The sequence below is a fragment of the Protopterus annectens genome, chromosome 3.part1 (assembly GCF_019279795.1).
Source record: "Protopterus annectens isolate FY-2018-M chromosome 3.part1, PAN1.0, whole genome shotgun sequence".
NCBI lineage: Eukaryota > Metazoa > Chordata > Ceratodontiformes > Protopteridae > Protopterus > Protopterus annectens.
In genome coordinates, this window is record NC_056732.1 from 853,181,811 (window position 1) to 853,194,400 (window position 12,590).

At 47.3% G+C, this 12,590-nt stretch overlaps 1 protein-coding gene across 1 annotated transcript in view; it reads left to right on the top strand.

Annotated features, from left to right (window-relative positions):
- The window catches only part of FBXO15 (F-box protein 15), a 1,391,649-nt gene that overhangs the window by 69,007 nt on the left and 1,310,052 nt on the right, over positions 1–12,590 (top strand). Inside the window, exon 3 of the mRNA XM_044067129.1 lies at positions 5,742–5,846. Within this exon, the coding sequence (XP_043923064.1) occupies positions 5,742–5,846 (105 nt within the window). The remainder of the gene's footprint in view (positions 1–5,741; positions 5,847–12,590) is intronic.

Below are 12,590 nucleotides of genomic sequence, written 5' to 3' on the forward strand. Positions count from 1 at the left end.
TTTGGAGGGGTGAGTGTCTTCGGCTCCGATGCGGTCGGAGCACACTTCTTTCAGGTCCGATCGCTTCGGCTCCAGCACCGATCCCCACATCTGATCCGAGGGGGCTGCTCTTGGATCCTAGGGAGAGCGGTTCACTGTCAGCTGTCGATGTCGTGGAGAGGGTCCTCTCAAGGGATTCGAGGCCCCTGGCTCGTGCTACGGATTCACCCACCATTCCCTCGCAAATGGGCCTGACTTCCATTATCCAGCCTCGGGGACAGCCTGCATCTACGTCTCAGATGGTTCCCCTAGAGGAACAGGACCTGGTTGGTAAGCCCTCCTCTGACAGCCCCCCCCCCAAGGAGGCTCCTCAAACGAAAGTGTAAAAGGAGGCACTTGGACTCCCCCGAGTCCCTCACAGAAGACACCAACTTGGAGGAAGGGGAAGGTTTCCCCAGGTCACCACCTGAAGATGCCTCCTTTGGAGACATCACTGAGATGCTGTGCATTAGAAGGGGGTGGTCAGCCCAAGAACCTTCCTCAGATGAGTCTGTTTCTGGAGGCGTTTGACACAGGCCCATCTACCTTTTCGATGTCCCCTCCAGCCGACCCCCTGGTAGATCTTATAACTACCATGGCATGGAAGGAGCCGGACACTGTAGAGCCGATCCCCAGGAGACCAGATAAAATCCTTGGTCCCCCGACAGACAGAATGACATGGAGCAAAGGTTCCCCAGTAGATGCCATGGTGGTGGCTGCCACCAAGAAGGAACTGGCTCGGGATAGTTCCTCGGTACATTCTCCCAAGGAGTCTGACAATGGACCACATTGGAAAGCGGATGTTCACTTCAGCCACCTTCTCTGTAAGGGCGCTGAACTACTTGGCACACTTGATTCACCATCAGGATCTAATCAGAGCACGCTGGGTCACCCCCAGAGTCCATGTCTGCCGAGGACAAAAGAACCTTCTCTGCATGAATGGCCACTCTAAAGTCGGTATCCAACACTTCTATGCAGCCCCTCCCATGCCACGGAGGGGGCGGCTGGAGCCAGTGGAGCAGGCATCGCCTTGCGACATTATGCCAGGCTCAGTCTTTGTGATTTTGCAGAACCCTTCAAGGCATCCTTCGCAAACGCTCCCTTTGGTTCTACCTTGTTTGGCAAGACCGTCCGCGATACGCTACTCCAGAGCAAGAAAGATGGGAAAGACGTCTGCCATCGGAATCCATTTCTCTGCTCCTCAAAGGTCCTTTTCCAGGAACCAGAGAAAACAAAAGATAAAGTGGTTCCAGAAATCTCAATCCCATTTCACTCTGGACCCTTTGTCCTTCAGAGGCAGGGGAGGACAAGGCGTACGCCTGCCCAGAGGCAGAGAGGGGCTGAAGAATTTTGGGTCGAGGGAACCTTTTCCAACCAACCCGCGCAGCAACCCTGAGGGTTTGCCTGACTGCTCCTCTCTGGAGGCAGCCGGGGGGGGGGGCATTTCTCAGAACACCTAGCACATTGGGAGTCCATCACGACAGATCACTGGGTGCTCCGAATAGTGTCCAGAGGCTACTCTGTTCGGTTCGTGAACCCTCCCCCTCTGTTGGGGCACCTCCCCGATGTCCCACCCAATCAGAGGGAGGCGGCAGCTTTAGAAAAGCGCTGCTAAGAGAGCCATCCAGCACGCCCCCCCCAGGCCAGTCCGGATCAGGCAATTACTCCAGGTTCTTTTGGTGCCAAAAAAGACTGGGGACTTGAGGCCAGTTCTCGACCTGTCTATATTGAACCTGTCCATTACCAAGGAGAAATTCTGGATGGTCACCATACAATCTATTCTCCCCCTTCTGCAGGAGAATGACTGGCTGTGCTCCATAGACCTCAAGGATGCATACTATCACATTCTAATGAACAGGCGATCCAGGAGGTTTCTCCACTTTCGGTTGGGGGCCAGTCATGATCAGTTCAGGGTCCTCCCTTTCGGCCTCACCACAGCCCCCAGGGTGTTAAAGGTCATGGCAGTTGTAGCGGCCCAGCTGAGGCTTCAGGGAATACAGGTCTTTCCTTACTTGGATGACTGGCTCCACGCCGCTCCCACCAGCCATCTACTATGCTTGGCCAGGGATTATTTCATGCGTTTGGCCCACCATTTGGGGATCACCATAAATTACAAAGTCATCCCTTCAGCCTGCTCAGGTCCTGGACTTCATAGGGGCCAGAATAGACACGCTTCAGTCCAAGGCCTTCTTGACGTCGGACAGACTCTGCAACCTAACTCTCCATGTCTTAGCCCTTCTACAGTCTCTGGCCCCACCAGCGGAATTAGTCCTGAGGGCTCTAGGGTCTATGGCGGTGGGTATCAACCTTTCACCCCTAGCCCGCTTGAATGTGGGGGTTCTTCAAAGGACCTTACAGGTCCAGTGGTCCATCCTTCGACATCCATTGTACTCCCTGATTCCCCTCCGCAGGGTTTGCAGGGAATCTCTGCTTTGGTGGCTCCTTTCCCGAGAGCTTCAGGGAAGGGCGGCCCATTTTGATGCCTCTACCCCAAGCCACAGTGACCATGGACGGTTCTCACCTAGGTGGGGAGGCATTGCATGGGCAGAACCATCCAAGCCACGTGAACTCCAACAGAGACTGTTCTGCATATCAATGTTCTTGATGAGGGCAGTGCTTCTAGCGTTGCAAACTCTCCATGCCCTTCTTTCTCTAGAGACTATTGCAATTCAGACTGACATGTCAGTAGTCTGGTACATCAACAAACGGGGGGGGGGGGGGACCAGGTCTTGCCCCCTTTGCCGAGAGGCCATGAGAGTTTGGGAGTGGGCGATATCCACCAACCATTTTCTGCTAGCAATGCATATTCCGGGTAGGTCCAACATTCTAGTGGATAGGCTGAGTCGGACTATCCTCTCACCTTACGAGTGGTCTCTGATCCCCTTAGTAGCGAAACAGATCTTCCTCAAATGGGGTCAACCTTTCTGCGATCTCTTCGCATTGCCTTCGAACGCAAAGTACAGCGAGTTTTTCGCTCTATTCCCTCCACTGGGGGAGACCCCCCAGAGACACTCTAGTTCATGTTTGGCCATCCGGTCTTTATGCTTATCCTGTCCTGTTGAGAAAATTCTTGCAGAAAGCTCATCGGTTGGGGAGCAAGGTTATCCTCCTAGCCCCATTCTGGCCTCGTCAAACTTGGTTCCCATACCTACGGTCTCATCTTGTAGCTCCTCCTTGGATCTTGGATCCCATTCCGGATCTGATTTCTCATCCTTCGGGATTGAAAACTCCGAACCTGGATGACCCCAAGCTTTCAGCTTGGTTGATTCAGGTCCGTTAGTGGCTAGGACTCCCGGCATCACATCTGCAGTTAAATCCATCCTGCTGGCAGCACATAAACCTTCTACCAGGAAAGTCTACAACAGTAAATGGAAAAGTTTTTCTATCTGGGCCGGGCAAAGGAATTTGGACCCCTTTACAGCTCCCATTCCAGCAGTACATGAGTTCTTATCCCACATCTTTCATCAAGGGGCCAGTTCAACTGTGAAGGTTCAAATGGCAATTTCCCACTTCCACATCGTAGACTATCTTGGTCCCTTGGCTTCCTCTAAGATCTGTAAGAACTTCTTGAAGGGTACCTTTCTTGTAAGACCTGTCAAGAATGCGGTTCCTTCGTGGGATCTAACCTTAGTCCTCCAGGCTCTTACTGGCCTCCCCTTTGAGCCTGCAGCTTCGGTTGACTTTAAAAGTATTTGTCTTTGAAAACTGTCTTCTTGATTGCTATTACCTCAGCTAGAAGGACCTCCGTATCTTGTCTGTCTTGTCTTCCATAAGGACAGAGTATCCCTCAGGACTAATCCCTCCTTTTTACCTAAAGTGGCTTCCGAGGCTAACATCAACCAATCCATTAATCTGCCCGTTTTCTTTCCTAACTACCAGAACAAAGAGTACAGACTACATTCATTAGATGTGCATGGACAATTGCGCTTTTTATTTGCACAGAACAGCTGCCTCACGCAAGTCGGAGCAGCTCTTTGTTTCCTTTGCTAAGCCATCTTTGGGTAAGCCAGTAATGAAGGTGACTCTAGCTAGGTGGATATCTCACTGCATTTTACTCTCGTACAAAATTTCTGGTTGGCCTGAGCCCTTGGGGGTTCGTGCTCATTCTAGCCATTCTATGGCTACCTCTGCTGCCTTTTGGTCAAGAGTACCCTTGGATGACATTTGTTCGGCGGCTACTTGGGCTTCCTCACATACCTTTATTTCTCATTCTAAATTAGATCTGATATCCAGAAGGGAGGGCAGCCTTTGGCTCTGCAGTGCTCCGGAATATTCTTCCTTGAGGACCTCCCAAGTTTTTGGTAGCTGGGGACTCTGTCCCACAGGTTGCTGATCAAATGAAGTTAACTACTTCAGATAAAGAAGTTATGTACTCACCATAACGTTCCATCTGAGGTAGGTAACTTCATTTGTCAGCAACCGACCCCCCTCCGTCCCCCTAACCTGTAGTTCGTTACCTGAATAAAGTGATTCACTCCTGGTAGGTATCTGGTTAGGATGTTTAGGTTTTTTTCTTTTTTTCTTTTAGTGCGGTCTGATAATTGGGCAAACTCTGAGGACTGGAGGGAGGTAGCAGGGTATTATGGGTAAGGGGGAGGAGCTTGGAGCTCTGATCTCTAGCTTGGAAAGCTGCCGGGTCTGATCCGACACCCACAGGTTGCTGACAAATGAAGTTACCTACTCAGATGGAACGTTATGGTGAGTACATAACTTCTTTTTTTAGATGTTTATTTGCATTTAGGAGACTGTAAGCAGTCTGCTTATCTTATAAGTTCTGATTCCATTCTATGTTTTTAAATGTAAAAAGCAAGGGGAAAGAGTGGTAGAGATTTTTTTGAAAGTACAAGTGACCAGTCATGTTTCTGTTAAATCAGAAAGTTATGAATTTAAGAGAATTCAGCCATTTCCAGGAACATGTATAATTAAGCAGTAGATCACATCTGTGTCTGGGTAATGTACAGTACACCCCCGATTGATGTGAGTTGGTCACAAGGGCAAAGCCAGCTGTGGGTAACCCTACATTGTATACACCTTATTTCAAAGAAAATGTCTTGCCTTTTTAAAATGTCATTTTAGAAGGGTAGTTATTTTCTGCTTCATTTGTTTTGTTAGAGGGACTGACTTCCTGATGTACTATGTGTGCTAACACTTATACAATGCATCAGAGAAAGTGGTATTTTTTGTTTTCCTTTATGGGTATTTCTGCTTTTATTACTGTTTTCAGTTCAGTTTTGGGACTGTAAAGTTTTTTTTTCTGTTCCCCTTAGGTGCACCTGATACCTCCTGGGCTAGTTGTTCTTTACATTAGATGCTTGGCAAAGAATTGCAATCTGACTGTTTTCAGATTTTTTTTTTTGCAGACCTTTTTCTTGTGAGTAATATACAGTTAGCACCCATGGGTAAACAGACAATTGCTCACATTTTAGAATGTTAACATATTGTGAAACTAATAATGTTACTCTTAATGTTTCAAAATGAAACTGATGAATATTCATAACTGTAAACATTTTCTGAGGTTACTGTTTCATACTTAATGCCATTGCACAGCGCATCGTCTAACGCTGGATGGACTACGGATAAAGTAAATAGTTAATATTCTTAAAATCTAATGTGCATAGATTTTCTTAGTATTAGGATGGTCTAATCTTACTGCCTCTGGTTCATACTTAACCAGTTAGAATAAAAGATCTTCCCATTGATTGTTGCTTTTTTCCCCCCTCTAGTTTGCCAGCTGAGATTTTGGTGAAGATTTTTTCTTACTTGGATGTTGCCTCCCTGTTATGTGCTGGCTGTGTTAGCAAGCGCTTCAGTCTGATAGCCAGTGACAAGTAAGGAAATAAAACTATTCAGTTACTTAATCGCTGAATTACTGCATGTTAAAGTTTCTGGATACTGAATTTCATTTTGCTGTAGGCACTAGTCTTGGAAGTAATTTTGTTTATTTCTAAGAGACTTATAAAATAGTAGTTTAGAACAGTGCACTTGTTCAAGTGCATAGGTTGTGCTTCTCTAACAGTACACTTGTTTGTTTGTTTGTTTTCATTGAAATCATCAAAGGTAATGGTTTTAAGCATGTTCATCATATTTATCACTAATGCATTAGCTATATGGGTTAAATCCTGCCAATCTTACAGCAGCTGACCAGCTTCCAAAGCTTCTGGGTACCTTCCACGCATCCAAACTGTCAGGTAGCTCGAGCTGAGTAAAAGACAAGTTTGGGTGCAAAGCCCTTCAGAGCTGTACTGCCACTGAACAGTACACTCCTGTAAGGCATTTGAGGATCGACTGTTGGCTTGGTGGTACTCCTTTACTGGGCAAATAAGCTGATTTTTTGGGGAAAACCTTCCATTTTCTGAATATTGTTTGTATTCTCACTTTTCTGTCTGGGAAAATTATTTAAAACTAGGATTTATGTTTTAACAGACTATCATGAGACTGTGGTGTACCGTTAATGAGGAGGGCTTTTTTTTTTTTTTTTTTTTTTTCCTGTCTGTTTAAAAGTTGTGTAAAGTAACATGCATTTTTCTCCTGTTGAGAAATTGAGTTTTGTGTTTTTTGGGGCTGACAGTGTTTTAAAGTGCTTTTTACTGAGATTTTCTGTGAAAAAAGTGACCTTTTTTAAAAGACTTGTAGGTTTTACCTGCATTTGCTCGTTTTCCCTGGGAAAGATTCCCCATTTTTGTCTTTACCATGGTAAAAACTACTGGTCCTCCAGTCAGTCATTCTTCAGCCACAAAAAGAAAAGGTTAAGCAAACAGCCTTTTACACCACAGCAGGCTAGCAGTTTGCCTAATCTGCAGGTGGGAGACTGTGCTGTGGCCATTTGTTGTACTTCAGACCACTCATCTTTGACCCTGATCCCTCTAGTGTAGCACCTCCTCTGCGGCTATTGTCCCCTTAGTGGGCAAAGGAGAACCACTGTTGGGTCCTGGGAGAAGAAACAGGGAAGTTTTCCCTGTTGTGTCAATGCTGTGCCTATCTCTGGGGAAGCTGCTACTGACAGTAACCTGGTTGGCCCCATTTTTCCTGTCAAAAAGAAACTGGGAAACAAAGCTTCTCAAATTTTCTTAGGATTAATTTGCTGTGTCCGTTTCAGGGTTTAATTTTGGCTGTTTATCTTTCTTGTAAAGGAGTTTCTGGTAAAAAAAGATACCTCCTTTACTGAAGAAAATCAACATTCTGAATCTGAACATAAAGATGAAGGGATATATTTCTGATTCAGAGGAGCGTTCATTTTCTTCCTGTGGGTGTTTCTCTTTCTCTGAGACTGTTAGAATGTGCCAGTGTTTTGTCCCTCCAGAAAATATTATGAGTTGTGACGGAAGAAATTTCCATTACCTACAGCCATTCCTCCTGTTCAGTCTGCTTTCCTGATAGTCAGCCAGCTACTCCTAAAAAGGCAGAGTGGGTGTATAAAGTGTCCACACTTGAGTCTTTATACAGTATTCCCAAACCTGACCCAGCAGCTGTAGCTTCAGTTGATCCCACTACTGCTAAACACTTATTTAATTCCAATCCTACTCTTTCTGATGAGGATGGGAAATTTATTGATAAACATGGGAAAAGTGTATACTTCTGCAACTGATTTTCAGAATTTTGAATAGTCAGGCTCATATGTTTGTCTATTCTGTCTAATTGTGAAAGTATTAGGGATGCTCTTCTGCAGTTTCTGTTTGTGAGGAAAAATCTGATATCTAGTCCAATCTCGCCTTCATTCTTACCCATGGGTTCGGAGCCGAACCTCTGCTCCAACTCTGCCGTACTCTAGCTCGAAGTCTTCAATTGGCTCGTGGCTAAGAGGTATCTCATCTTGCAAACAGTCTATTCCCCAGATCTCGTTTGCTGCTCATTAAGCTCAGACGTGGTCACGCTTTTGGCCGTGGCTAAGTATATTGTTTATAAAAATTTTATAAACTGTTGACTCTTTGCTCAAAAAAGCTATCTTCATAGCTGTGTGTGGTAGTGGTGTTTTACTGCCTATTTGTTTCTCTGTTTTTTTGTGCCCTTGTCTGGCTGTTTGGGTATCCCATTCGTTTTCTTTTCCCCACGGGCTAGGCCCGTTTAAGTGAAGACCTAGTCCTCCCCCATTGTTTCTGTGTGGTCTTTGGTTTGGTGCTCCGTTTGACTTGGATCTTTTTCTTGTTAGTTGGGTCTAGTGTGTGTACATATTAATTTTTCCCTTCAGCATGTCCAAGGATCCTAAGGAACACAGGCCTTCAGGTTTTAAAAAGTGTGTGTGTGTGTGTGTGTGTGTGTGTGTGTGTGTGTGTGTGTGTGTGTGTGTGTGTGTGTGTGCGCTTGAGGCTATTCACCTCCAAGAGTCCTGCTTGTTTTGTCATTCCTTCATTCCCCATGTGCTGCAGGAGAGGAAGAACAAGCTTATTTTGAAAGGACTGCTTAAACACTCCTTCGTGGAAGATTTGGCTAAGTCTTCCAGTGCATTATCCTCTCCAGCTAAAAAGGACTTCCAAGAAGCACTCTTCAGCTCTATCTGTTTCTTCAGAGCGGCCAGAGAACATTGCTAAAACAGCTTCTCCTTCGGTTGCATTGTCCTCTGTGCCGAAAGAAGGTAGTCTCTTGACTAAGTCCGTATCTGCTCCCAGCCTTTTGGAGCCAGTCCAGTTTTTCAACTGGGTTCTCCTTCATGCAAGTCCCCTTCTGCAGGGAGATCCAGATCTCCTACTTTATCTTCCAGGACCCTTTCCAATGATGATAGGGTGGTAAAATTGCTTCAGTCATCACTGCTGGCCAAATTGATTTCTGCTCCAACCCACTCTGCTCTGGTGACTATGGCCTCTTCATCCTTTGTTCCTCTTCCAAGCCTCTCTCGGCCTTCGGAGCCGGAGTTGTCGGTGCCATCAGGTCGATTCCAGTAGCCTTTCATGGACTCTTGGTTCTGATTTCCACTGCGACCCCATCAGCTCTGTCCATGGGGTCGAGGGGTCACTTTTCTCTGGACGGAACAGAGGGAAAGGTCTCTGATCATCTGTTCCGAGCCTTCCTCTCGGTGCTTCGGCCAGAGTGAGATTGGACCAACAGTAGCTTCGGACCTCATCACCTCTGCGCCGAGGGCAACTACGGTTTCATCTTCAGTTCGCCTTTGGAGCCGGGAGGATCAGCACTGATGCTCTGCCCTCTCTAGCACCGGTGTCAGTTTTGGATCACACTCTATCCATGGACAGCGGAGACCATAAGCTTCAGGATTCCTCAATGAGTGGTCCCCAACTTTCTGACATCTCCCCAGATGCCTGAGGAGCCCACCAGAAAGATTGTAAGAGGAAACACCTCGACTCCCCGGATGAGTCTGTCACGTCCGATACTGATCTCTGAGTCAGAGGGGTCCTTCAAGTCATCTTCTGAAGATATCTTTTTCAGATATCCTGGAGATCTTGAAGCAGAGAGGCGGCTGGCCATCCAAATCCCCTTCTGATGAGTGTCTTCTTGAAGGCTGTCTGGTCTCAACCTTCAGACTCTTGGGTTTCTCCCTCTCTTGATGAGCTATTAGATCTTATCTGTCGAAAGGTGTGGGGAAACTCCTGACACTGTGGAACCGGTCCCAAAGAGACCCAATAAGGTTTTGTCCGCCCCCTCTGACAAGGAGCATCTATCTAAAGCCATTCCAGTAGATTCCATGGTGGTGGCAGTGGCCACCAAGAAGGAACTTTCTGAAACTTAGTCTATCATTCATCCACATAACAAGGAGTCCCAGTCTGTGGACAGGTATGGGAAGCGTGCGTTTACCTCAGCGGCCTTTACACTGTGGTCGCTGAACTACTTGACTCATTTTATGAGGCTCCAGAGAGCTCCTAAAAGAGCTAGTAGATTCCCTACAGGGTAACATTTCTGATGCCATGGCACAGAAGGTCAATGCATAGATGTCTACCTTAAATTCCCTTACCAACTCCTCCATGAAGCTGATCTCGTATGTAGCCGATGGAAAGAGTAGGGTTGTGGGTTCCGGAGACTCTCCTGGATGCGAGCAGGAAGAAAAAACCCGGTCTGCCTTGGGAGTTCATTTTTCCATGCCTTCTAGACCTTACCCCAAGGTCCAGAAGGGTGGGAAAATGTGGTTCAGGAAGTTGCAGAGGTTTTTTCAGGGCGCACAGTGATTCCCCCTCCGGAGGCAGGGGAGGGGGTGGAAATTCATCTAGATGCCCTAGAGGCAAAGGAGGCCCGTGTAACCAGGGGGACCGTGATACCTTTTGTGGTTCTCCCTACCAGCGCTCCTGAAGGAGGCCCGACTGTGCGTCTCTGGAGCTGGTCGGGGGGTTGCATTTCTTTAATACCCACTCGTCTTGGGTGACTTCTTGGCAGGCTTCTGGGTATAAAGATAATTTCCAGAGGTTATCATATCCCCTTCTCTTCTCCCCGCCATCCAAGAGAATCCCAGACGTTCCACTCAGTCACAGGGATTCTGCAACTTTAGAAATAAAAGTCTCTTTCAAAGGGAGCCATCCAGCCTGTCCCCGCAGGCCAAGTAGGATTAGGGACTTACTCCAGATTCTTTCTGGTGCCAAAAAGAACAGGGGACCTGAGACCCATCTTGGATCTCAGCCGGTTGAACCTTCATGTACAAAAGTCCAAGTTCCGCATGGTCACCTTGGTCAATACTCCCTTTGTTAGGGAAAAGATGTGTGGATGTGCTCCATCAACCTCAGATGCTTACTACCATATCAAGATGGACAGGGCATTGAGAAGTCATTTACGCTTCTGGCTGGGAGCCAGTCATTTTCAGTTTCGCGCTCTGCCCTTTGGTCTCACCACAGCCCCCAGGGTGTTCACCAAATGCATGGCAGTGGTAACTGCTCACTTGAGACATCAGGGATTCAGTTTCTGTACCTGGACGACTGGCTCCTTTCTGCCACCACCAGGGATCTACTGTTAGACCAGGGACGCCACCATTGCACTGTGCCAACAGTTGGGAATTACTCTAAATTGGAAAAATCTGCCTTGTTGCTTTCACAGCGTGTCACTTTTATTGGCGCCAAACTAGATATGGTGCTCATGAGGGCCTTCTTACCATGAGAGAATTCAGGCTCTACAACAGCAGGTTTACACCTTACTACCATTGAGGAAGTTCAGAGCAAAAGTGGTCCTCAAGTTATTAGGGACCAAGGCTGCCACGATCATGCTAGTTCCCCTTGCCAGACTACACATGAGGGTTCTTCATTGGCTGCTTTTCACCCAGTGGTCACTGCAGCATCTCCCACTCTCCTATTTTATTCTGATTACAGACATGTGCAAGCGGGATCTATGCTGGTGGCTTCAGGCCAGCAATCTCAACATGGGCAAGCCCTTTGTCCCATCTTCTCCAGTTGCCATGGTGACCACAGATGCCTCCCAGATCGGGTGGGGGGCATTATCTTGGCAGGATTGTCCAAGGCACGTGGCAGGATCAAGAGACCCATTTGCATATCAATGTCTTGGAGATGCGAGCAGTGCTATTAGCATTGCAAGCACTTCAGAGCTCTCCCTCTAGGGACAGTTGCAATCCTCTCGGACAACATGTCTGTGGTGTGGTACCTGAACAAACTGGGAGGAACCAAATCATACCCCCTTTGCAGATAGGCACTTTGAGTTTGGCAGTGGGCGGTGTCTTCCCACTGCTTTCTAGTCACAACGCATATACCGGGGAAGTCCAACGTGATTGCAGACAGGCTGAGCAGAGCTATCCTAATGCCTCGAGTGGTCCCTGAACAATTATGTTGCGAAAGAGATATTCCACAGATGGGGTCAGCCTGGCTGCAATCTATTTGCCAGCCCCCTCCATGCCAAATGCAGCAGCTACTTCACCCTTATCCCCCAGGAGGGGGAGACACCCAGGGACGCTCTGGCTCACGATTGGCCCTCCGTTCTTCTCTACGCCTTTCCTCCATTACCTCTGATATCAAATGTCATTCAGAAAGCAGTCTTTGGGGAGCAAAATGATCCTCATTGCCCCACACTGGCTTCGTCAGATTTGGTTCCTCTTCCTTCAACCCTATCTAATGGACAAGCCCTGGATTCTGGACCCAGTTCCAGATCTGCTGACTCTTATGTCAGGACAGTTCCATCCCTCCATCCAGACCCTCAGGTTGACAGCTTGGCTGCTCCAGTTCCATCCTTAGTCAGGCTTCATGATTTTTCCCTGGAAGTAGTCCATATTCTATCATCTTCCCACAAGCCTTCTACCAGGAAGATTTATTCCAGTAAGTGGAAGAGGTTTTCTATTTGGGCCCGTGAGACACATTGAGCCTTGTACAGTTTCTATTTCGGCAATATTGGAATTTTTTTCTCAACTGTTTAGTCAGGGTTCAGCTGCGGCAACCGTTAAAGTGCAATAGGCAGCAATTGCAACCTTTCACGTTGCTAATGAGCCCAACCTTATGGCTCATAGGCTTTGTAGGGCTTTTATGAGAGGGACATTGTTTCTCCGACCTCCAGTCTTTGATCCATTGATGCCATGGGACCTCAGTTTTGTACTACAGAAGCTCACCTAAACTCCCTTTGAGCCCGCAGTTACGTGTGACATTAAATTCTTGTCATGGAAGACAGTATTCTTGGTAGCCATAACTTCAGCTAGGCGCGTCTCT